This window comes from Carassius gibelio, chromosome B6, assembly GCF_023724105.1.
Source record: "Carassius gibelio isolate Cgi1373 ecotype wild population from Czech Republic chromosome B6, carGib1.2-hapl.c, whole genome shotgun sequence".
NCBI lineage: Eukaryota > Metazoa > Chordata > Actinopteri > Cypriniformes > Cyprinidae > Carassius > Carassius gibelio.
This window is the reverse complement of record NC_068401.1, coordinates 28617430-28643732: the sequence shown is the minus strand read 5'-3', so window position 1 is coordinate 28643732 and position 26303 is coordinate 28617430. Positions and strand designations below refer to the sequence as shown.

The 26303-nt window shown below is 37.6% G+C and overlaps 2 protein-coding genes across 5 annotated transcripts in view; both read left to right on the top strand.

Annotated features, from left to right (window-relative positions):
• The window catches only part of LOC127960214 (E3 ubiquitin-protein ligase TRIM39), a 290581-nt gene that overhangs the window by 63482 nt on the left and 200796 nt on the right, over positions 1-26303 (top strand). The gene's annotated exons all lie outside the window — the stretch shown is intronic.
• LOC127960220 (uncharacterized) lies at positions 569-25523 on the top strand. Its single transcript, XM_052559838.1, has 4 exons — positions 569-685; positions 22385-22696; positions 22932-23104; positions 24453-25523. The coding sequence occupies exons 1-4, from the start codon at positions 604-606 to the stop codon at positions 24603-24605; spliced, it is 720 nt and encodes a 239-aa protein (XP_052415798.1). The 5' UTR covers positions 569-603; the 3' UTR covers positions 24606-25523.

Here is a 26303-nt window from a genome sequence, read left to right as displayed (position 1 = left end):
TGGTTTTACCTGTTGGGAAGAGGTAACATTTGTTATTTCAATGTTATTTTTTTTTTTCACACCCACTGAGCAACTTCACAGACTTTTAACTGATGTACTGATTAAGGCATTGAACAATGGAGCAACAACTGTGTAAGTCAGTGTGTTAATACTTCACAAAGTATTGTTTTGCTGTTGCAGACTCTACCAAGCATTTTCCCTGCCATTGTATTTTGCCATTGTCTTCTTCACAGCTCTGTATATATATATATATATATATATATATATATATATATATATATATATATATATATATATATATATATATATATATATATATATATTAATAATGCATTATGCATTCATTATAATGCATTAAGTATACCCTTATAATGTATTATAACTACATTCATAGACAGTGTTACCAAGAATATTTTATATTATCTATAGTCTAAGCTCAAGTTAACATGATGCAATTACAATACAAAGACCCCAGAGTTTGCAACTTCCTTGACTAAAAAACAAACAAACAAAAAAATGGTTCTCAAAAGCAATGCATGTGACCACTACTTCCACAATATGTTGTTCAGCAGACAGTAGTCACAGTCCCACAGAGCTGTGAAGATGGCAAGGGTTGTGAGATACAGTTTTCTACTGATCAGTATCTGTTTAAGAAGCACTTCGTGGGCAGACTCAATGTTGCAAGGTATGAATATGTATAGTATATGCATATTTTGCTTTTCATTTCAACTTTTAAAAATGTTACTTTCATTGAGGGTACATCCTGCAGCAGAAAATGTTAAACAGAAATGTCGCTTTAGCTAATAAAAGACAATTAAGCACACTCATGTAAATGAAAAGCTATAAATATATATATATATATATATATATATATATATATATATTTCACATGCCTGTACATTTTGCTTCAAAAATTATTTCAGATGCACAATAGCCTGAAAATTCATCAGTGTATTTAAGTGTTGAAGATCTCATTAGTTGTTTTTTCTCAAACACAGTTTCATCTTTAATTGGATCTGTTGGGAATGAGATCATCATCCAGTGCGCTGCTAAAACCCCTCAAGATGGAGTGTACCTGTACAAACAAGCAGGAGCAAGTCAAAATAAGCAGGAAGTCTTCTACTATTACAAAGATGGAACTTTTAGCCCTAAATCACAATGGTGTGGGGACAACTTCAAAGTAACTGGAATGTTTCCCAACCTTAATGTCAACATATTGAATCTAAAAGCTACAGACATTGGGTTTTACTGGTGTGAATTTAATTTGGAAGATGAAATATCAGTCAGCACAGTCACATGGTTATGGATAGGTAAGTGTGTCTTACACTTCATGTACATACATTTGTTATAAAACATGAGGAGTTTATTGTTGTCTATATGAATTTAAAACATGTAGTTGTGTATTATGTATGTAAACTATGTTAATGGGAAACTTCTATTCAGGTGCAGAGATTGAGATGTACAGTCATTTTCTAATTAATATTGTATGAAAAACAGCATAGATGATAGCTCTAATTCTCGGGACTTCGTTTTGTATTCCATCATAGAAGAATCAGTAGATAAAAATACAAACAGTACAAGAGAAGCAGACAGAGAAGATGATGAAAAAGTGTGCTCAGGAGATCTTCTTCTTCTTGGGAAGATCTTTCTCATTGTGTGTGCTGTCATGATACTGCTGTGCATCACTGGTTTCATCTTTGTGATTCTGAAGGTAAGCACACAAACATTATGCATCTATCTGAAATGTATTACAGGTTTGTTGTTATGTGTAAACATGCACTGTGAAAATGGTAGCCGCTTTTGATAGTTTCTGTGGAATGATAGTCAACTGCTGAAAATCTGTTGGTGTCTAATTGTTTTGCAATTCCGACACTCTTTGATGTTTTTCTGGGATGTCCCAAACACTTGTGTTTGTCCAAATAAGTTAAAGCTTTACATGTAAAATAAGTTATGGCATGTTTACAGATCATTGGATACTTTTGAAATGGTGCTCAAAATCAAGTGGCCCTTGTAGTTTGTTCTCAAACTATTAAATGTTTTTGATATCAATCAAAAAGTGCAAATCAATAGATGAACCACTAATAATAGAAAATTATATGAGCCTTCAGTTAATTTGGGCTTCTTGAATCCTGAAGTGTAAAATAAATGCATTTTTTGTGTCTTGTTGAAAGTATCACACTCAATTTCCCCTCACACTGACCGACATGCAAAAAGTCTTTTAATAGCTGAACCACTTAATAGTTAACAAAATCAACAGCTAATGCCAACTAATGTACAGCTCACATTTGATAGCCAAAATATTTATATAGCTTTTCATTTGAGAAACAGAGGTCATAGAGCTAAAAAAAATTCACCAACCCATTTTATTTTCTTCTTTTTTTAATCTAACCTCAAAAACAGCGGTTGCAGTATGTCCGATAGTCATTGACAGATTTCTCAGTATGTGAGGCTAGCAGTCATACACCACAAACAAGATTCTTGTGAACAAGCTTGACAATGCCCGTTTATCTGTGTCTCTCTTCCAAATAAAAAGACATTTCTTTTTGCCATCCTCAGGTGAAGGGGTGTTGGAGGAACAAAAAACAAAGACCATCAAATCCACCCTCAGACTCAGTTTACGAAGAGATGAAACGCAGCAATTTGGACGGTCAGCCCACTGTACGGACATTAATCAACCCTGACTATCAATCCATCATGTTACTCCACTAAACATCTGTGATATAAAGTTTATATCTTTATTTGGATTGGCAAAGCTTTCAGATTATTTATTGCTTCATATTTGAGTTCCTCATTCTATTTTTTTTATCTTATCCTTCTTTCAGTTCAAAGACAAAGAAACATAATCTACCTGATCTAATGACAAAAAACTGTGGGAACTTTTCAAAAGACGTACCAAGAGATGCATATCAGTGCAGTTTCTAACAGAAATAAACACTAGAGGCAGTAAAATAGCGAAATGTCTTCATACACAGTTACGATTGCAGCTCCATATGTTTGGTTACAGTTATATTTAATTAAGATGCTGTAGATCTGGACCAATTTAATAGACTAAGTGTAAAGAATAAAAAAAGATGCAGCAGTTTAAGAGATATTATCAGCTGATAGACAACAGAAATGTCAGAGTTCATTTGTGGTCTGGTGTGCACTCGCCTGCAAGCTACTTTCAGTCTGACAAATAGTCCAAGAGTGAACTGACTGATAGAATTAAAGTACAAAATCATATTTCCCGTTTATAATAAAGGCAATCAAAGTTATCTTGCTTCATTGCACATTTTTAACAGCAAAAATAGTAGGCTACTTGTTTACACAGTTTGTATTTGATTCTCTGATGTTCATTTCTAAACTTCACCACTCTTAACAAAACAACTTCCTTTGCAGGTGTGGTCATGTGTTCCTTTCTATTATCTTAAAATGCATCAAAACAAGCCACACTGACATTTCTAGCGCTGACTAACAATGATGAAGTTTAAAAAGTATGCTGTGCATGCAGATGAGGCTTTTATGTATATATAACATGACATGCAATCTGTTTTACTTACCATCCAGGTTGGTTGCATTTTTTATGTATTTTAATGTTTTAATGTAATGTTTGTCTCTTTTCTTTGTATTGTGCAAAATAACATTGAAAAATAAAATGCAACAAAACATTTAATTAAATTATTGTCAAAATTATGTTAAGCTACTTTAGGTGGATTTCTTATAAACTAGTGTTTCACAGTAATACACATTATATTAACAACAAATTATTTTAAGAAATTCTCAGAATGACATTACAAAGAACTAACTGTTGTGAATCAAACTGTACAAAACTGAGTATTTTTACATGAAGAGAAAAGTTATTTACTTTAGTTTAGATATCTCCTAACATATAAAACATAGGAAACCGCTCATCATTTAATGAATTGACAGCATATGGGCTAATCTTTAGGATGTTTTACACTAACAAAATAGTTTTGGATTGAAGTATTTTTAGAGATTACTCTGAAAAAAAAATGCTTTTACTTTATGCAGCAGGAGGGATTCAGCTCATGGCATTCTCATTCATTTCTTTTTTTTTTTTTATAAATATGTTTATTGTGCAAACTTCCAAACATGTTACAGACGGTAAACAGGTCAACTGTAAATAAGAAGTCTGGCATTTTTCCATTTTCTTTTCCCTGGAGGTAAATCTTTTATGTAAAAGAACATAGATGAAAAAAATAAATAAATAAATACAAAAAAAAAAAAATAAAAAAAAAAAATAATAATAATAATAATAATAAAGATAAAAAGCAATAATAAAAAAAAAAAAAAAAACACTCAAAAACAAAAAACAGAAAAGGAAAAGGTATTCGATCAAATTTAAGAGTCTAGCGAAGTTAGGGAGTTAACATAAGAGAGAAATGGGTCCCATGTATTATGAAATCGTTTCACAGATCCTCTAACTGTATGTTTGATTTTTTCTAAATGAAGAAAAGACATTAAATCTTTTAACCAAGAGGTTGAGCCAGGGGGATTAGGACTCTTCCAATGTAGCAATATACGTCGTTTGGCTATGAGGGCAGAAAACGCAACAAGGTCAGCTTGATATTTATTAAACCTGTTCTCAGGGGACACACCAAAAATTGCAATTAGAGGGCATGGGGTTAGGGGGATACCCAGAATAACAGAAAGGGAGTTGAAGAAAGACGACCAGAAGGAGTCGAGCCTAGGGCAGGAGAAAAACGTATGTGTATGATCTGCAGGGGAAAGGGAACATCTAATACAAGAATCATCCGTGTCAGGGAATAATCTCTTTAGCCTAGCCTTAGTGTAGTGGATCCTATGTACCACCTTAAACTGAATAAGGCTCAAACGAGCACAAGTGCAAGTGGAATTGATCCTAAGCAGCGACTCTCTCCACCAGTCCTCGTCTAGTGCCAGTCCAAGCTCTTTTTCCCATGTATCCTTTAGCCAAACAAGGGAAGATATTTGCGAGGAGAGTAAAAGATTGTAAGTTGGTCCAATATTGTTTTGTGATGCTGATGGAGACATTATATTATCTAAAAGAGTCTCCTCGGGTAGGTTAGGAAAGGATGTAAAATTAATTTTAACAAAACTACGAAGTTGGAAATATCTGAATCGACCATGATTAGATAAGCTAAATTTAGTAACAAGGTTTTCCCAACTACCAAATATTTTGTCTAGGAAGAGATCACAAAAAGAGACCAGACCCTTCTTTTTCCATAATTTAAAAGTTGGGTCTAGCAAAGAAGGTAAAAAGAGGTGGTTATTGCAAATAGGGGAAAGGACAGAAGGAGATTTTAATCCAAAATGTTGCCTGAACTGTTTCCAGATTTTTAGCGAAGAAAGTACAACCGGGTTATTAGTATACAGAGAAGGCCGCGTTGTAAGTGAAGCAAAAAGCAGTGCAGGTAGAGATGAAGTGCAAGAGCTGGCTTCTATAATACACCAATTAGTGTCAGGGGAATGATACCAAGTTTTAAGCTTCTGGACATTAGCAGCCCAATAATACAACTGAATATTAGGGAGAGCAAAACCTCCATCACGTTTGGGCCTTTGGAGGATTGATAATTGAATTCTGGGGGACTTGCCCGCCCATATGTATGAAAGTACAGTGGCATCGAGTGATTTAAAAAAAGATTTAGGGAGAAAGATCGGGAGAGTCTGGAAGAGAAATAGAAACCGGGGTAATATGTTCATTTTAATTGTTTCGATGCGACCCACTAGTGAAAGAGGTAGTATCCTCCATCTCTGAAGGTCTGATGTAATCTTCTCAGTCAATTCCACAAAGTTATTCTTATAAAGTGAGCTAAAGGAGTGTGAGATGTTTACACCCAAGTATTTAAAGCCACTAAGAGATAAATGGAAGGGTAGCGCGTCAGGAGGAATCAATTTCGCTAACTGGTTAATGGGGAAACATACACTCTTTGCGATGTTCAGTTTATAACCAGAAAATACTCCGAAGGCCTCTAGCAGATTTACTATTCCGTCAACACAACTTACTGGGTCTTGAACATATAATAGTAGATCATCAGCATATAGAGCTACTCTGTGTTCGACACCTCCTCTAATTATGCCTGAAAATAATGTGGATCCTCTCAGGGCTATAGACAGAGGCTCTATAGCGAGTGCAAAAAGCAATGGCGAAAGGGGGCATCCTTGGCGTGTGCCACGTGAGAGAGGAAAAGGAGGCGAGGTTTCGGAATTTGTTTTAACTCTTGCCACTGGAGCAGAATAGAGAAGACGAATCCATGAGACAAATTTAGGGCCGAATCCAAATTTTTGGAGGATTGTGAACAAGTAGTTCCATTCCACCCGGTCAAATGCCTTCTCCGCGTCGAGCGAAATAACCATCTCAGGATTTGGAGAGGCAGAGGGAGTCAGAATTACATTTAGAAGTTTACGTACACTAAATGACAGTTGGCGGCCCAAAATGAAGCCTGTTTGATCCTCTGATATAATATCAGGGAGGCAGGCCTCAAGTCGGCATGCCAGTATCTTTGCCAGTAACTTGACGTCATTGTTAAGCAAGCTAATTGGTCTGTAGCTACTACATAGGTTTGGGTCCTTATCTTTTTTTAGTATGAGGGATATCAGCGCCTCGTTCAGTGTCGGTGGCAGAACTCCCTGCTCTAATGAATCATTAAAAACATCTAATAATAAAGGAGCAAGCTGTGCAGAAAACTTCTTAAAAAACTCAGCGGAGAAACCATCTGGGCCGGGGCTTTTGTTATTCTGCATCAGAGAAATGCCAGAAGTGATTTCTTGTAGACTGAGTGGTTTATCCAAATTTTCTGCTGCTTCCTTACTTACCGATGGTATATCTAAATTATTAAGAAAAATTTCCATGACAGAGGTATCAGGGGGAGGTTCTGATTTATAAAGGTTAGAATAAAACGAAGAGAACTCCAAGTTTATGTTTGTTGGGTCTGTAGTCAGTATCTGGGCAGAGTCATATATTTGGGAAATAAAGTGAGAGGCATGCTGATGTCTCAACTGTGAGGCTAGAAGACGGCTGGCTCTGTCCCCATGCTCATAGTAAGTTGCTCTTGTCCGTTGTAATAGGTGTTCTGCTTTATTTGTTGTCAGGAGGTCAAATTCGGTTTGTAACTGCAGACGTTTAGTTACCAGAGCAGGATTTAGAGAAGAGGCATGTTGCCTATCAATGGCTAAGATAGAGTCTATAAGTTGTTGCTGCCTTAATCTTCTGGATTTAGACAAGTGCGCACTAAAAGAGATAATACGCCCACGTATAAAAGCTTTTAAAGTTTCCCATAATAGCGATGGGGAGACGTATTCAGACCTGTTGGTCTCTAAAAAGAAATTTATGTCTGAAGATACATAGTCGCAGAACTCTGCATTGGCCAACAGACTTGTGTTCAACTTCCATCCTCCTTGATGCCTATGCGAACCCGAGGGAAGACAAAACCCAATTCTGTGAGGAGCATGATCAGAGATTACTATGGCAGTGTAATCTGTAGATCCGACGAAAGGTAAAAGGGCCTTATCAATAAAGAAAAAATCTAAGCGGGAGTAAACTTGGTGGACAGTAGAGAAATAAGAAAAGTCTTTAGTTTTAGGGTGAAAGAAACGCCAAGGATCAACACACCCCACCCGATCCATAAGTGTCAATAATGTCTTAGACATAGCTGTTGGCATGGTCGATCTGGGCTGTGAACGATCGAGGTTTGGATCAACAACGCAGTTGAAATCTCCTCCCAGTATAAGATGATGAGAATTTAAATTTGGTAGATGGGAAAATAACGTGGACATAAAATTTGGGCTATCCCAGTTAGGTGCATACACACTGACTAGCACAACCGGCGTTTGATGAAGAGTACCAGAAACTATAATGTAACGACCACCAGGATCAGAATGTATATGATCGGGGACAAACTTAATTCGTTTATGTATTAAAATGGCTGTGCCCCTGGATTTACTATTGAAGTTGGAGTGGAACATCTGACCAACCCATGGTTTACAAAGCCTAGAATGGTCAATTGTACGTAGGTGAGTCTCCTGCAAGAAAACAATGTCAGCGGAAAGATACTTTAAGTGTGAGAAAACCCTGGAACGCTTAATCTGCCCCCCCAAACCCCGCACATTCCAAGTAATAAAGTTGATTTTATGTCTGGCTATACCCCCTGGCATTACAGAAGCACTTGTCATTTATAATATGTAAGGTAGACAAGACTGAGTGTAAAAATAGTAGTTTGGGAACCGAAGGTATAGAAAGAAGAAAGAGCGAGGAAAACAAAAGCCGACAAAAAAAAAAAAAAAAAAAAAAAAAAAAAAAAAAAAACGACAATACAAGTCGTATCCTCCCCCCTCCCACCCTTGAGTTATACCAACGAGTGTACATACAACCGGATAAGCATGAAGTGTCATATGCTCCTAACATTGTATTTTTGCATACCCTGAATATTACAGTTAACCGAAAGGAAGAGAAAAAGCAGCCTGGAAGCAGTATCGCAACCGCGAGCTTCAAAGTGGCTAACCCCAGTGACATAACAGTGCACAGATACCTATACAATTGGAGCAGTATTGCGAATAGGCTGTAAATTGTAAAGTGGCATTGCTTAGTCCCAAGCCTAAAACAGTCTTAATCCTGAAACCAGAAACGGAAAGGGCTACTGCTACTGTCATAACGAAACAAAATGAACATAGCTTTCACAGCAGACCAACTGAAGACCGACAGAACTAACCAGAATACTAACCAGAATAGCAACACCTGAATATATATATATTCCTTTCTTTTCCCTTCCTTTTTCAATCTGTTGCTGAAGTCTCCTTGGCTGGAAAGTACTGTCGGTAGAAAGACTCCGCGGCCTCGGGAGAGTTGAAGACGTGCTCCCTGTTGTTGTGGGTGACTCGGAGGCGCGCCGGATACAGCAAGCCGAACTTCACTCCCCGTTGGTAGAGAAGCCCCTTAACTGGGTTGAATGCTGCTCGCCTTCTCGCAACCGCCGCGCTAAAATCCTCAAAGATTTTGATTTTATGGCCGTTATAAGAAGAGTCCTTATGTGACTTTGCCCACCTTAGAACAGCCTCCTTCTCCATATAGCGATGAAACCTGACAATAATCGGGCGCGGAGGATCATCCGGTCGGGGTTTCGGCTGTAGGCTGCGGTGTGCGCGGTCTAGCTCAGGTGGCCCAGAAAGTAGGTCCCCCAGCAGGTCAGCGAACAGCCCGGCCATATAAGCTCTAGCATCCTTTCCCTCCACGTTCTCCGGGAGTCCCAGCACCCGGACATTTTGGCGTTTTGAGCGGGACTCCAAGTCCTCCACTTTCGCTTTGAGCTCTGTATTCTCTTTCACCACCGATCTCAGGTCAGACTGGAGCCCGCTCACGTCCAGTTCTAGCTGCGTTAATCTGTCACTGTGGTCGGATAAGCTAGTCTCCATCTCTCTGATAGTAGAAGTTTGTTCAGCCAGGCTTAGCTGGAACGATTCGACCGACGAACGGATAGGTTCCAGGGAGCTATTTAGTAAAGCTGTGAGTTCGCCGGTCATGTTCCTCCTCAGTTTTTCAAGTTCTAGGACAAGCGTTTCCGTCGTTAGAGGTGCTACGTGGTCTTCCTCCATACTGCTACATAATTTAGCACTCTGCTGCTTTTCAGCTTTACTACCTGATTTTCCTGCTTTACTCATTTTGCTTCACGAATTCCGTTTTGAAGCAAAGTAACCGTTACAAAATAAAGTATTATGCGATGGTGAAGGGTATTTAATGAATAAGCTAAATCGAAAGGGTGCGGAGCTCAGACAACGTGCGTCTTACCACCACATGGCTTGAGCCGGAAGTCCCTCATTCATTTCTATGGGAACCGTGAACAGTGACTGAGTGTCATCAAAGTCCTTTTAGGCAAGTCGTGCCACTCGGCCACCATCCTGGCAACGCCTCCAGGCAGGTATTTCAGACTAACAAGACCAGGGCCCGTATCCCTAAAGAATTTTTGTGCAAAAAGTGGCTCCTAGTGGCCAAATTCTAAGAAAATTCTCAGAGTCATGACGTTTTCTTAGAATTGCCCCTAAAAGTGACACGAAAATCTCAGATAATATAAAAGCTATTCCTCAAGATTCCTAGTGCTTAAAAGAGCTCCTAAGGCGAGATCTGCTAAGAGCAGGGAAGAGGACTTTTACTGGCTTAGGAGTTCCCCTAAGCAGCTGTACAAAATGGCCAACAGAGGAGGCAGGAGAGATGTCCTGCAAACACTGGATGACAGGGAATTATTGAGACGCTACAGATTGGATTTGTACAGGAATCATGTTTGTGGTGGATCTCCTTAGAGATGCAATTACTTCACCAACTGGGCCAGCAACAAACCTTGCTCCTCAGTCCAGTTCGGCTTGCAATTTCCTTTTTTTTTCTTCATTTTCTGTGTTTGTAGGATATTTGTTAACAAGCCTTCATAAATAGACCAGCCAGCAATCACAGACATTGATAAAAGCTGAGCCGTGTTACCCTCGTTAAGACCACACTGAGTTGTAACGTTGTAATTTCTACTTCATTAAGGACAGCCCCTTGAGATAGGCCATCTTGTTTTCAATGGGGTCAATATGGGAGTGAAAGTACAAAATATGCCAGCTAGGATATTAATATGATCAAATAAGACACGAATCATTATTTGAACAGGGTGTAATGAGCTTACGTTTTAACATATTTTAGATTCTAATGTTAGGCAATAAACCCTACAGCTTACTATTCATTTTCCAGATATTTTCTTGAATGTGAAATATTATTTACAATTACAGTCTGCATAAGATTAGAGTGTATAATTATGTTTATTGATTTGAGGGTACATCCTTTGCTCATTATCACCAAAAGTTCATTTTCATCAAACTTGTAGGATCAACCAATCACGGCTTTTGAAATGATGACTCATACCTAGCAACGGGGTCAACCACACCTCCTCACTAAGATAGGATTTTCCATCCATTCCTTGCTCAGAGTTCACTGAAAATTTTCTGGAATCACTTCTAAGCTAAAAAACCTGGCAAGGAATTTTTAGGTTAAGTTAGGAGCTCTCTGAGAGGATTCTCAGAATCTGTAGGGATACGGGCCCAGGCTCCTATCTAAATGAATGGGCAGAGAGTCAGAACTGCACTTTCACTGGTCACCGGGACATAAAAACTGCATGTATAGAAACAGCAGTAAAATATGATTAAAAAAAATCGCTGAAATATTTTATGACTTTGCCCCAAAATAAGGTTTAAAACGCCTTTTTCCCCACAGGTTATACTTTTACTATGGATGCCTAAAGTTTAACGACACCAACTTCATTTACGTCTATATCCTGAATGCTGGTGTCTTTTACTTAGAATGTAGGTAACATATTTTGGTCAATATAAAATGCTTTAACTGATAGTCTGGGGCCTTCGCGTTGTTATCACCCTCTTCTATGTGGATTCCATCTGATCTTGCACACACCACAACTTGCAGTCACCAAATCATCTCAACTGTCGCAAAACCTCAACTGTGTGCATGCGTCAGTGGAACCAGACGATAGGCTTAAATGTTTCCCGGCTTGACTGTTCTTCTGCAGATGATTGGCTTTCCAGCGGGAGGGGTGGGAAATGTGCATACAACCGCCGTCTTTGCCGTTACGGGTTGTATTGAGGATTGAGGATTGAGGATTGAGGAAGTGGCATGTCTATTATAAATTGTCTCTGGTGTCGTACAACTCTGACTGAACAACGGACTGAACTTCAATGACGTCAAGGCTGTAATGTGATTGGTTACATATGATCCAAGTTGACCATTGCACTTTCTCCAATAGCAAGTAATACAGACCCTCTCATCTCCTGATAGTAAAGCCCCTTTCACACAGCGATTCTGGAAAATACACAGGTAATGTGTGCCGGAAATTGTTTCCGGGTCGCTAGATTTTTCCCCTTTCACACTGCCAGTGATTACCCGGAATATGTGCGTGCGTTCACACACAACCCGTAAGGTGACATCAGGATGTGACATGTAATGTACGAGTCGAAAATGCTAGGCATGTTAATTTTCACTGAAGCTGGTCGAACAATCTCAGTCTTAGCGCAGAAAGTGAGTAACTAACTGATCTCTGCTTCACTACAGTTTGCACATATTTTTTTCGTCGCAAACACTGATCTGCCTTCAAAAAGCCTGGTAAAAATGTTGCCCGATAAATGCATCATCACTACTACACACCCATTACAGCATTAGTTATGGCTTTTGTCCACACAGAGCTTGTTCCAGGAAATATTACTAGTGTATACTCCCAGGTTTATCTGGGGATGATTCTGAGCTGTTCCCGGTCTCTACCCTCTCCGTCAGTGGGATCCGCGGGCCGAGATCACAATCATTGTTTGTGTGGTGGACAAAGAAACAGAATTCCCTCTCCCCTCTCAAGCCGCTTCTCTCACGCGTCCTCAGCGCTCTCATTGCACGTCATTTATAATCCAGAGCCGAGGACTAGTGAACCACGGGTCGCCTTCAACACGCACTTAAATCCAAAGTATCCAATTCCATCGTGCAGATAACACGATTCACATTCTCCATAACAAAGACTATCTCTCAAACTCTCGCAATACGCCACAACGACGATCGACATCACGGTCCTGGCCAGGGATCGATGTGACTGAAAGGAACGCCCCTGAAGGACACCCAACTGGAAGCTCTTATCAATAGGCACACCTGTGCACCGGTGCACCAAATACACCTGATTACCTCACAGCTCTGCAGCACACCTGTAGGGGGAGCACAAACACACACCAAATACGGCAGAGAAGATAATACAAAGTACAGCCGTGACAAGGGCTGAAGAAACAGGCACCAACGCATCAGCCATTGAGTTGGATCTTTTCAACACAGGGTTTATGAATAAGTTCCCAATCATCCACCAGCAGTGCAGCTTTAACCCGCCGCTCCGTAACATCATTAGCTACAATCTCAGGAAGTGTATTTCTGTATTGTTCTAATAAAATTAACTCCCTCAGCTTAGTTAATCCTCTGACGAACTCAACATTTGTTTCAATCAACTTTCGCTGTAACGTACAGAACTGCTGTCGATAACTCTCTGGCACACACTCATTTATTTTTAACACCGCTGCCTTAATGGCTTCATAATTCTGGCTGTCAGCATCAGATAGCGTAGAATAGGTTTGTTGGGCTTTACCTGTTAAAACACACTGAAGCAACATAGCGCGTTCAACATTACTCCATTTATACGCTACTGCGACTCGCTCAAACAGGAGAAAAAAATCTCCACCTCAGACTCATTAAATGGTGGTACCAAACGCAAATTATGTGCCACACTCAGTTTCGTCGAACCAATATCAAAATGTAAAATCTAGTCGACGCCCTTCAATCTGTAAACACTGGTGCTCTAATTGTTGCCGGCTTTCCTCCAACTCTATCTCCAAACGTACCTTGCAACATTCCAAGTGGCACTTCTCACACTCAGTGTCACGTTGTATCATCAACAACTCTTTCTGTTGCTCAAATGAAAGAGTGCTTAAATCAGGCAATGTAAGGGTAGTCGGAATAGGTGTGCTAAAAGCAGTCAACTCAGCTCTGGCAGACGGCGAAAGAACAGTCGCACCAAGAGTGCTTAAAGCAGGCAATGCAGCTGAATCAAGCACCCTAAATTTTCTTCACAAGATTTTAAGATCACACAGCGCAGTCTCAATTATTAATTTAATTTCGTCTTTTGACCTTTTTTGATTATAAGTTAGCTCCATTTTATAATACGCAGCTAATTCTAAATTACGAAAATAATTGTTGGTCTGCAAAGAGCGATACTAGTTATAACTCTAACTTGGCAAATGTTATGGAGTAAATTCCAAATGACCATGAAGTAAAAACATAAAAGCTTTGCATCAGATATTTTTGTTTGTTGTCTCTGGGCGTGCTGCGCTGAGTGGCGTGTTCAGGTGTTGGACAAACCCGATGCTTGTTCGCTGTACTGACTTGTGTCTGAGTTGGGCTGATAACTGTTCTTCTCTTTTCTGGGGGGGAGATGGGGAACAGTTTAGTGTATCATACGATCTAGGTTACATATTGCCCGCTGCTAACAGGTGTTAGACCCACTAGGTAAGCGGTGAGTGCCCTTTTTGTATTTTTATTTTAGAGTAAATCGACAGCCTATTGGATAATCTTCAACTTGTTTTACACACACACAAAAAAAAAAAAAAAACTTTTGGATTGAACTATTTGTAGAGTTTACACCGAAAAAAAATGCTGTTTTATAAGAGAAGTCACTGACTTTCTTCTGCGGGTAGGATTCAGCTCACATCATTATGTCCGTGTGTGTGGTCCAATGAGTGTCCATGACAACAAACCAAAGAAAACAGAGCAGTAGGGAAACATGAGGTGAACAAAGCAGCAGTGAAGACACCAAAATACAAAATAAGAGTCAATGGTTAGCAGGTAAGTTTCAGTTTAGTTTGTGCTAAATACACAAATCTAAGCTCATATGTAGCTAATCATGATTAAAGCTATTACTTCTAAAACGTATTTGAACCGGATATCACAAACTGCTTTGTTTTGAACTCTCTCCCAACAGACACGAAGAGAAGACGATGTCACATGGACTACTTTGATGATGTTTTTCTTACCTTTTCTGGACATGGACAGTAGACCGTACACACAGCTTCAATGGAGGGACTGAGAGCTCTCGGACTAAGTCTAAAATATCTTAAACTGTGTTCCAAACATAAACGGAGGTCTTACGTGTTTGGAACAACATGAGGGTTAGTTATTAATGACATAATTTTGCTATTTGGGTGAACTAACCCTTTAAGTCAGGTTAAAAAATCACCAGTTGTATATATTGTTATACCGAAAGGCTATATAGTGAAAGGCATCATCAGTTGTGTGTGTCCACTGGGGGTCAGTACACACCAGTTTCATTTCTCTGTTCATCTGTCACTTTGTTCAAATCTATTGTTGCATTAATATGTCTCTGCACATGTGCTGTGAAAAAAAAAAAAATTCTAATTCAACATGCCATGGGAAATCAATCCAACTTAACATTTTCTTTTCTTTTAATTTTTTTTTTTATTAATCATTATAGCATTTGTTATGAAGAAACAACTGCCTGCACATTTAGAACCAATAGCTCCAACAGGCCACATGTAAATATATAATAGGAACAATTATATTCCATTAACAGATTATCCAATATAAAGTCTACAACAAGTTAGACTAAATTTAACACAATAAATAAGCCTACAATAAAGCGTGATGAATTCATGAGTAGTTTAAAAAGATGTTAATATATGTGGTTCAAGACAGTTTTCTCCTCTTTTCATCAGTTTATTTTTCTTTTTTAGATACTGTTTAACTTTATCCATAACATTTTAAACTGGCTGTTTCTCTAAATAATTTAAGTAGATCACATATTTGAACATCAGCTTCAACTTCAACTTCAACTTTATTTATTTATAAAGCACTTTTAAGACCACTATGTGGAAACCAATGTGCTGTAAAAAGAACATTTATTTTTTAAATATAAGAATAAAATCAAGCATAAAACATTATAAACATACCACAACAACAACAAAAAAAGAACAAATTACAAAACATAATCAAATGCTAATGAAAACAAATTAGTTTTAAGAGCAATCTGAAACACAGGAAGTGTAGGAGAAGATTTTACAGACAGAGGAAGGTCTTTCCAAAGCCTTGGAGCAACAACAGAAAAGGTCCGATCACCTATGCATTTTAAACGAGATCGAAGAACCATCAGATGTAATTGATCATTTGAACGCAGAGACCTGTTAGACTGATGCAAACTGATTAAATCAGAAATATACTCTGGCGCTAAACCATGCAAAGCTTTAAAAACATACAGGTGCTGGTCATGTATTTAGAATATCATAAAAAAGGTTATTTATTTCACTAATTCCATTCACTAATAAACTATTTTGAAGTCAAGCAAAATGTCACCGAGCCCACTCATCATTTTAATCATACACTAGATTTAATTACATTGCATGGAATTTATCTTACTGATATAGATATCGTACCTCAAAGTGATGATGTTACCGACCATTTCCTTGTATCGTGCATTCTGCGTATCACTGATATTAACTACATGTCTCAGAGTTAATCTCTTCAAATAGATGAGTGATGTTAAGAAGGACATTGTGACTCTTAAAGGGGGGGTGAAATGCTCGCTTTCACTCAATATCCTGTTAATCTTGAGTACCTATAGAGTAGTACTGCATCCTTCATAACTCCAAAAAGTCTTTAGTTTTATTATATTCATAAGAGAAAGATAGTCTGTACCGATTTTTCCCGGAAAAACACGACCGGCTGGACCGGCTTTTTTTTTTTTTTTTTAAGGTGTACATGTGGAAAGTGCAGTTTGATGACAACATCGCATGTTGTTTACTTGATGTGCTTACACGCCGATAGCTAAGTTAATAACACAGAGATATTTGAAGCAGTTTTACTCACCGCGTGCGGTTCCAACACACGATCGTGACCCTTTTTCGTTGGGATTGCATCATCCTTAAGAAATAAACGATACGCAAATCCAGCGTCAAACTCGGCCTTGTTTGTAAAACAAGCATCTTCGAAATGCAGGGAACAAACACAAACACTTGCACAACTCCGTTGATGCTCTGTAAAAATAAACTCCATCCACTGGTCCCTTAATGCTGTTTTTTTTTGGTAATCTGTGCAGGGTTGTCTTGCCCTGGCAACCAAAAACACACTTCTTTTGTGACATTTCGTGACGCTCTAGCTCTGATCAGTGAAGTCTGTTGTGCTCTCAGTGCTCTGCTATACGGGAGCACGCGCTCTTCCGGCAGAAGTGCCTCAGGACCCATATGAGGAAATTCCGCTCCATCTAACGTCACACAGAGCCATACTCGAAAAAAACTTTCCGAAACTTGTGACAAACCGGAAGGAGCATTTTTGGAACAGAAATACTCCTTCAAACGTACAACTTAATTTTTGTAACTTTGCCCATGTTTAGCATGGGAATCCAACTCTTTAAAATGTAAAAAACTCAGAATGCATTAAATAGCATTTCACCCCCTCTTTAAGGAAGTAAACAAAGAATATCAGAAGAGAATTTCACAGTTGGATGAAAGAGTGAATGAAGCTGAGAGATGGAATCTACTGCATTACAGTCAAGTAGAGTAAGAATGAGAGAATGTCAAACAATGAGTGATTGACAAAGACACGTGTAACAGACTGGCCTCAAATTGAAGCTGCGCACAAACAAGGGGAAAGGGCATTTTTTGTCAGTGCCAAATCTATAATTGAAGGGAAAGAAATCCGTGGATAAAGTATGACTGATGTTGAAGCAGATGTTTCAGCTTTTTGAGGTAATAGCTTAAAAGTAAAATGTAACATTACACGTTTGTCTTTTACAATGGTTAAAATATAAATTTAGACATATTGCTTTGTGTATATGCTGGATAGTATATTTGTTTTATTTTACTTCCAGTTATAAATGTTGTATAGGCTTTTTGGCTTTTTGGTGTTTTTGTTGCACTCAATCAGGTTATTTATGTGAATATTGCTCTTGGGTGAATGGTAAACATTCTTTATGTTTATATCAGCTTCCGGTTTGAGCGAACGCTGGCGTGTTTGGCTGCCGCTGCTCTCCAGTTTTAATGTTTTGTTATTTTATTATTTTCAACTTTATCCTAATTTTGAGGATATTTTATGCCCTTTGATCGAGGAGACCTTACCTGATTATTGTTGGGTACTTTTTTCAGTTCTCCACGGGCCTCTGGACATGGTGGTGGAGTTGCAACAATGTTTTTTTTTTTTTTTTTTTTTTTTTATTGCCTACGGACACCTTTTCCAGTTTTGAAGCCCAGTTACTGAAGGTTGATTTAAATGTTCCTATGCTATGTGCTCTGATTTACAGACCCCCTAAATGCAATAAGGATTTTATTCAACAATTTTCTGATTTTCTCTCTGATCCGGTGACTTGGGCTGATAGACTATTGATTCTTGGGGATTTTAACATTCATCTCTGCTGCAGTTCTAAAACGTTGGTCAAAGAATTTGTAACTATTTTAGAGTCTTTGAACTTTGTACAAACTGTTTGTGGTCCAACTCATAATCTTGGTCATACACTAGATTTGATACTATCTCGTGGTTTTTTGATTTCAGATCTGGAGGTCATTGATGCATGTGTTTCTGACCATTATCCTATTACGTTTGAATCCGAGTGCTTTCTCCCGTCTTCTATTTATATTAAACCTTCATGTCTCTCTCGAGCTATTCACTCAAATACTGCAAATTAGATTTCTGCACGTTTCTTCACATTTTAATAATAATTTTCTGAACGAAACAGATACTGAATGTTTGACTGAGATATTTTATAAAGCATCATCTATATCTATGGACAAAGATGAAGGTTGCTGGCCAGCCGTGGTTAAATGATGTCACCTGCGCTTTCAGACAAGAGTGTCGAAAAGCGGAGTGAAAGTGGAAAATATAGGTTTCATTTGACATTTTAAAATCAAATCTTTTCAACTATCAAACGGCAGTAAAAAATGCAAAATCAAACTTCTTTTTTCAAATAATTTCTGACATCGCTGTGTCAAAAGTCCATAAGTGACCAAAAGTCCTGTTTGAAACAATTGACTCTATTCTAAACCTGACCACAAATATTTTATCTGAAAAGCTTTGTGCTATTGAAAAGCTATATAAGATTTTCTTTATATATTTCTCAAAAAAAAATATGATATAAAAAGCTCCATTGTTCCATCTGAACCATGTCACTTGCAACTGGCCTGTCCTATGAGTTGTCTGTCTAACTAACTGTTCTAAGCTAGATATTATCCCGGCTCGTCTTTTTAAGAATGTTTTTTTCTACCATTAGTCATATGGTAACCGCTATTATAAACAGATCTTTAGATCTTTGTCATTCCAGCTAGTTTTAAACATGCAATTGTGCAACCTATATATATATATATGTTGAAAAAACCTCAACTTGATCCAGAAATGTGCAGTAACCATCGACCGTTCTCTAAACTGCCTTATATCTCTAAGCTTTTAGAAAAAGAAGTTTTCTCACAGCTCCAGTTTTATTTGACTTTTTTAAATATTTCGAATATGTTCGAATCTGGCTTTAGATCATGAGATAGCACTGAGTCAGCTCTGTCAGCTCTTGCTTGCTCTAGTTTCAGGCTCTTGTGTTGTGCTGGTTTTGTTAGCTCTGAGATCTGGCCTTTTCTGTGGCTGGGCCCAAGCTTTGGAATGCTCTCCCTTATCATGTGAGGTCTGCTACTTCATTGGACATTCACTCTGAAAACACATTTTTATTCTTTAGCTTTTGGAAATTTGTAATTGTTTTTTTTTTTTATAGTGTAGACCTGCTGTGTATTATGTACAGCACTTTGGATACATTTTTATTGTGTTAAATGTGCTTTATAAATAAAGGCTGTTATTGTTGTTGTTGTTGTATTCATTCAATGGTAAGGACATTCATGATTTGTTGAAGAGAAAAGCTTTTTTATTTTTGTTTTAAAGGACACTTGCAGTAAATTCTGATTTTGTTTTTATAAAAATAAATGGAATAGTGATATCTGGTTGGCATACAGGAGTCAGCAGGGGTCGCAGTTTTGAAAGGTAATTATAAAGGGAAAATTTTAAAATGTAAAGCTCACTCTTGTGGAAGATGGTGGATTTTAGTTGTAGAAGATTATTTATTATTTTTATTTTGGGGAACATCTATGGTGACAATTGTACTCTACTGTAGGTTATTACAAAATTTTAGAGAAGAATTCCTGGATTTAAAAAAAATATATATACCCAAGTGCCCAGTTGATTTTAGGCATAGTTTTCCTCCCCGTATCATGGACAGTCCGTGCTGATATTGAGAGTGAGGGGTCACGTGACAATTTGGTTTGATTTGGGCGGGGTCTGAGCCAGTCGGCCATGACAGTAGGAGACGCTATCAGTTGCCAGGGGCAACGCCTTCAGAACTTCACAGAGGCGCAACTAAACATTCCAGAGCTCTTTAATTTTTGTGCATTTATTTTTTTGGCAGGACAGAGATGGATCTACGAATACGGGAAAAAAAAGGAAGAAAGTAAAGCAATGAAAAAAGATAAGGCGAAAGAAAACGGACCATACAGGAACAAACACACACCATGAGCAAAACAGCGGTATTTGGAGAAGCTTTCTGCAGCGGAATGGCACAGAGACCTGAACCACTTACCTCCATGCACATATGTATATATGGACATTGTGAAGTATCTTGTTTTTGTTGTAAGTTACTACACAATGCAGGAGTTTAAAAGCCACAAGTCAATAGAAAGTTACAAGGCTTTCTGCTGTGGTGCAGGACTTTGCCATCTACAAGCCTCCAGGTGGTGAAAACAGCGTTGTACTGGCCAAGATAAGTTTCTTCACATGCTTTTTAGTGTGTTGTAATTACATTGCATTTAGCAGACACTTCTTGACTAAAATGACAAAGTAATTAACTGTGACTGTTTCGTAAACATTACGACATTGTAAAGAGATGTTCAATGTACACAAACATTTCCAGCATCTTTTGATCTAAGCTAAAGCTGTGTATGTTTAGGAATTTAGTTGTAATTAGATTTTAGCCCAATGACGCAGCAGTGACTTCCAGGCATGGTAAAACAGTGTGGAATTGCAAGAACCTCCTCTACTACCGAGTTAGAAACACACGTAAACAATCATAATTAGCCAACAGCATCCTGCCAACATGCTATAAGTCGCATTTATTTAGAACCAAGCACCAAGAGAAAACATTACCGTCTCCAGCCGCGAGAGGGCGCTATGTTTTCAGTGTAGACTACAGGAGCAGTGAGCAGCATAGAGCGCCCTCTGACGGCTGTAGATGGTAATGTTTTCTCTTGGTTCATTTCTCTCGGTTCAAGTCAAATTAATTTTGATAAATAAGTCTCATCTGACTATAAGTCGCAGGACCAGCCAAACTATGAAAAAAAGTGTGACTTATAGTACGGAAAGTACGGTATATCTCACAAACAAATAGAAAGTGCAAATAATATATATATAAAATAAAATTACAATTGGAATTAAATCAAATCTATGAATATAAAGCTAAGGGTGAGTTTATAAGTGTGAAAGACCTCAAATTTGTGATAGTAGCCCACTACGCCACCTAGGGACTTTTACCCCAGGATACAGAACAACCTGGTATGCTGAGAACACTTACATGGAGAAAATAATAAATCACCCTAACAGACAAACTCTCACACGCTAGTGCTCTCCACTACAACCACATGAAGTAAGAAAACACAAACGTGCTCCACACTGCACCACAAAGAATAAATGGTGCATCTCTCTAGGTCCCTAAATGGTGTATCTCTCTAGGTCCCTAAATGTGAACTCTCAGCACTGACAACGGAATACCAAACAAAAATATAATTAAGACAACACGTGTGATAAACACAAATTAAACAGTAGAAACAAAACAGCAGCGCAGTCTGGTTCCATACATTCTGCCAAATATTGACCCACTCCACGGCTCTACGCTAGAGCCGATAGGCACTTCCCCTCAACGTGCACGCAGACACTACCATCCATGAAACCTATAGTGAATTCCTCCTGTTCTCCAGCTGAGGGGGTTGTGGTCGCAATATGCATCCCATCACATAAGGCCAAGGAGAAAGTGGTTAGAAAAAGGTTAATCAAATTTTGAGATTCTTCCTCTTTAAAGAAACTCGAGATGAATGCAGTTAACCTCTACTAGTTGATTTTTTATATGGAGATAAACTAGAATGGTCTAGTTATAATATCCATCATTAGAGTGTAATTGCCACATAAAAACCAGACAATTGACTTTTACACCTGTATTTTCAGATTTATTAAGATGATTTATTGTTTATTTTGACATAAACTAAATAAAAAACAATCCACTTAACTTTCATCATAATTAAAGAAATAGTTTCAACATTCAGGATTAGACTGTAAAAAGCATTTAAATGTCCAGAAAATCAATGTCATCATTAACTATTAACTGTTTTGTTCAATGAGAATATTATATATGATATATCTATATTCTAACCTCATGCTAATATTATGCAATTGCAATGTAAAACCCCTTAGTTCTCCACTTCCTTTACAACAAAAAAAAAAAAGTTTCTCAAAAGCTATGCATGTGACCACCACTTCACAAGATGTTGTTCAGCAGACACTAGTCACAGTCCCACAGAGCAGTGAAGATGGCAAGTGTTGTGAGATACAGTTTTCTACTCATCAGTATCTGTTTAAGAAGTATTTCGTGGGCAGACTCAATGTTGCAAGGTATGAATATGTATATGCATATTTTGCATATACTTTATTATAATTTAATAATTTATTTTGTATTGTATTGTATTTGTCTGTACATTTTGCTACAAAAATTATTTCAGATGCAAAATAGTCTTACGTGTTGAAGATCTCATTAGTTGTTTTTCTCAAACACAGTTACATCTTTAATTGGATCTGTTGGGAATGAGATCATCATCCAGTGTGCTGCTAAAACCCCTCAAGATGGGGTGTACCTGTACAAACAAGAAGGAGCAAGTCAAAATAAGCAGGAAGTCTTCTACTATTACAAAGATGGAACTTTTAGCCCTAAATCACAATGGTGTCGGGACAACGTCAAAGAAACTGGAACATTTCCCAACTTAATTGTCACCATATTTAATCTAAACGCTACAGACACTGGGTTTTACTGGTGTGAATTTAATTTTGAAGACACAATATCAGCCGGCACAGTCACATGGTTATGGATAGGTAAGTATGTCTTACACTTTATGTAAATACATTTATTATCAAACATTATGAGTTTATTGTTGTCTATATGAATGTAAAATATAGTTTTGTGTTTAGTTTGTAAACTATGTTAATGGGAAATTTCTATTCAGATACCAAGATTATGAAGTACAGTCATTTTCTAATTAATATTGAATGAAAAACAGCATAGATGACAGCTCTAATTCTCTGGCCTTCATTTTCTATTTCATCATAGAAGAATCAGTAGATAAAAATACAAATGAAACCGGAGAAATAGAAGCAGACGGAAAAGATGATGAACAAGTGTGCTCAGGAGATCTTCATCATCATTGGAAGATCTTTCTCATTGTGTGTGTTGTCATGATGCCGCTGCTTTGCATCACTGCTTTCATCCTTGTGATTCTGAAGGTAAGCATACACACAAAAACCAGTGTTGAAAAGCACAAAATCAAATATAAAAAACTAAAGTTATAAACAACATTATGCATCTGTCTAAAATGTATTACAGAGGTTTTGATTTAGTTTTTGTGGTTTGATTTGTTGCTGAATATCTGTTGCTGTCTAATTGTTTTGTAATGCCTACACTCTGGGATATTTTCCTGGGATGTCCCAAATAAGTTTGTCCAAATAAGTTCAAGCTTTACATGTAAAATTAGTTATGGCATGTTTACAGATCACTGGAAACTGTTGAAATGGTGCTCAAAAGTCAAGTTGCCCTGCATTTTGTTCTCAAACTATGAATTGTTTTTGACATTAAGCAAAAAGTGCAAATAAATAGATGAACCATTAATAATAGAAAATTATATGAGCCTTTAGTTAATTTTTGGCTTCCTGGAACCTGAAGTGAAAAATAAATGCATTTGTTGTGTATTGTTGATAGTATATAAGCATAACACCCTCACAATTTCCCCTCATACTGACCGACATGCAGAAAATCTTTTAATAGCTGAACCACTTAATAGTTAACAAAATCAACAGCTAATGCCAACTAATACACAGCTCACATTCTATAGCCAAACAGAAGTCATAGAGCTTAAAACAAAATCATCAACTCATCGAATAACAACCTTTTTCCTTCTTTTTTTTATTTTTTATCTTACCTCAAAAACAGCGGTAGTGGTATGTCTGATGGTCAGTGACTAATTTCTCAGTATGTGTCGCTAGCAGTCAAACACCACAAACAAGATTCTTGTGAACAAGCTTGATAAGTGCCCCATTCCTCTGTCTTTCTGCCAAATAAAATGTTGTAACGCAGTAAACACGTTTATAGGATGGGAAGAAGGAGGCGGGAACCGGCAAACATTTAAATGAAACTTTAATAACCAAATAAACACAAAACAGCGCGACAGCCCCTCATGGACGACTGCCATGCACAAACAAAACCAAATCACAAAATAAAATACAGGCCTGGTCAACTCACGTCCTTCACTGTCGTAACTCCTCCTTTATCCTTCCGGATCTCCTTCATGGGACTCAAGACTGGTGAGTGGCACAGGTGTTGCTCATTTACCAATCACTCCACGCTCCATTCCCATGGCTCTCGGCCCTGACCCACTTGTCACATATGTTATTTTGATCTTCTCACTGGCTCAAAACCTTGTTTCTGCTGTCCCTAGAATCACTCCCCATTTAACCCCCTTTACTGCACCCCTGGAACAGTTTTTTTGTCATAGTAATTTTGGAAGCTGAATACTATTATTATTATTATTATTATGAATATTATTTTTAATGAGTCACTTCTTTTTGTTATCCTCAGGTGAAGGGGTGTTGGAGGAACAAGAAATACAGACCACCAAATCTACCCTCAGACTCAGTTTACGAAGAGATGAAACGGAGCAATTTGGACGGTCAGCCCACTGTACAGACGTTCATCAACCCTGACTATCAATCCACCAATTTCCTTCACTAAATATCTGTGATTTAAAGTTTATCTCTTATTATTTTGAATTATTAATTAATCAAATTATTTATTGTTTCATATTTGAGTTTCTCATTTTACATTTTTGTTAAGAGAGAGAAACAATCTACCTGATCTAATGATGAAAATATAACTGTGGGAACTTTTTCAAAAGACATGAAATACATACCAATAAGTCGTATCAGTACTGTTTCTAACAGAAATGAGTTAAACAGTAAAACAGTGAGCACTTGTAATAGTTCTCTTACACAGTTTCGATTGCATGGTTATATTTAAGATGCTGTAGATCAGGACCAATTTAAAAGTTTCAGTGTAAAGAATAAAATAGATGCAGCAGTTTAAGAGATATTGTCAGCTGATGGACAACTGAAATGTCAAAGAGTTCATTTGTGGTCTGGTGTGCACTCGCCTGCGAGCTACTTTCAGTCTGACAAATAGTCCAAGAGTGAACTGACTGATAGAATTAAAGTACAGAGTCATATTTCACTCCTCTGTTCATAATAAAGGCAATCATTGTTATTGTGTCTCATTATAAAATTTGTAACTAAATATTGCAAAAAATAGTAGGCAACTTGTTTACACAGTTTGTATTTTACTCTCTGATGTTCATCTCTAAACTTGGTCACCACTCTTAACCAAACATCTTCCTTTGCAGGTGTGGTCATGTCTTCCTTTCTATAACCTTAGAATACAACAAAACAAGTCACACTGACATGTTTCTAATGCTGACAAACAATGAAGTTTAAAAAGTATGCTCTGTGTGCAGATGAGGCTTTTATGTATTTAAAGAGCATATATTACATAACAGCTTGGTTGCAGTTTTTATGAATTTTAATGTTTTAATGTAATGTTCATATGTATTTGATTTAGTATGTTTTGTCTCTTGTCTTTGTATTGTGCAAAATAGCATTGAAAAATAAAATGCAACAAAACATATTTTTACCCTGCATGAAGAGAAAAGTTATTTACTTCAGTTTAGAGATCTCTTAACATATAAAACATAGGAAACAGCTCATCATTTAATGAATCAAGGGCCTATGGGCTAATCTTCAGCAAGTTTTACAATAAATAATGCTTTTGGATTTAAGTATTTTTAGAGTTTACACGGAAAAAAATTCTGTTTTAAAAGTCACTGACTTTCTGTGGCAGGAGGGATTCAGCTCATGGCATTTTCATTCATTCCTATGGGAACCGTTAACAGCGACTGAGTGTTGTACAACTCTCACTGAACTTCAGTGTGACCAAGGGTGCAATGTGATTGGTTATTAAGGCACACGTGATCCAAGTTGACCATTGCGCTTTCTCCAAAAGCACGTAATAAAGACCCTTAGACAATCTCTGTACCCTGTAGAAGGGTCTGTCCCTATCTTCAGCCCAAGACATGCTTGTAGTATCAAGCACTCCATTGTGACCTTACTAAAGTGGGCGTTGAAAAAGATTAACTTGAATCAAAAAAGAAGATCTATAATTTGAAACAGGCAGACAGTGACATTTCTTTAAACCTATATTTACACTAATAGGTTATTATTTGAAGGAAATAAATGACAATGTTCAGGTAAATCAGCTTGTACAAGTTATTATGCAGACATACAAGAAAGGTATCAACTGGACAATATCAAATTATATAAAGAAATAGAATGGAGATTTGCAAAGAGCCTCTAACACCACAACCAAGTCCCATGGGGGAAT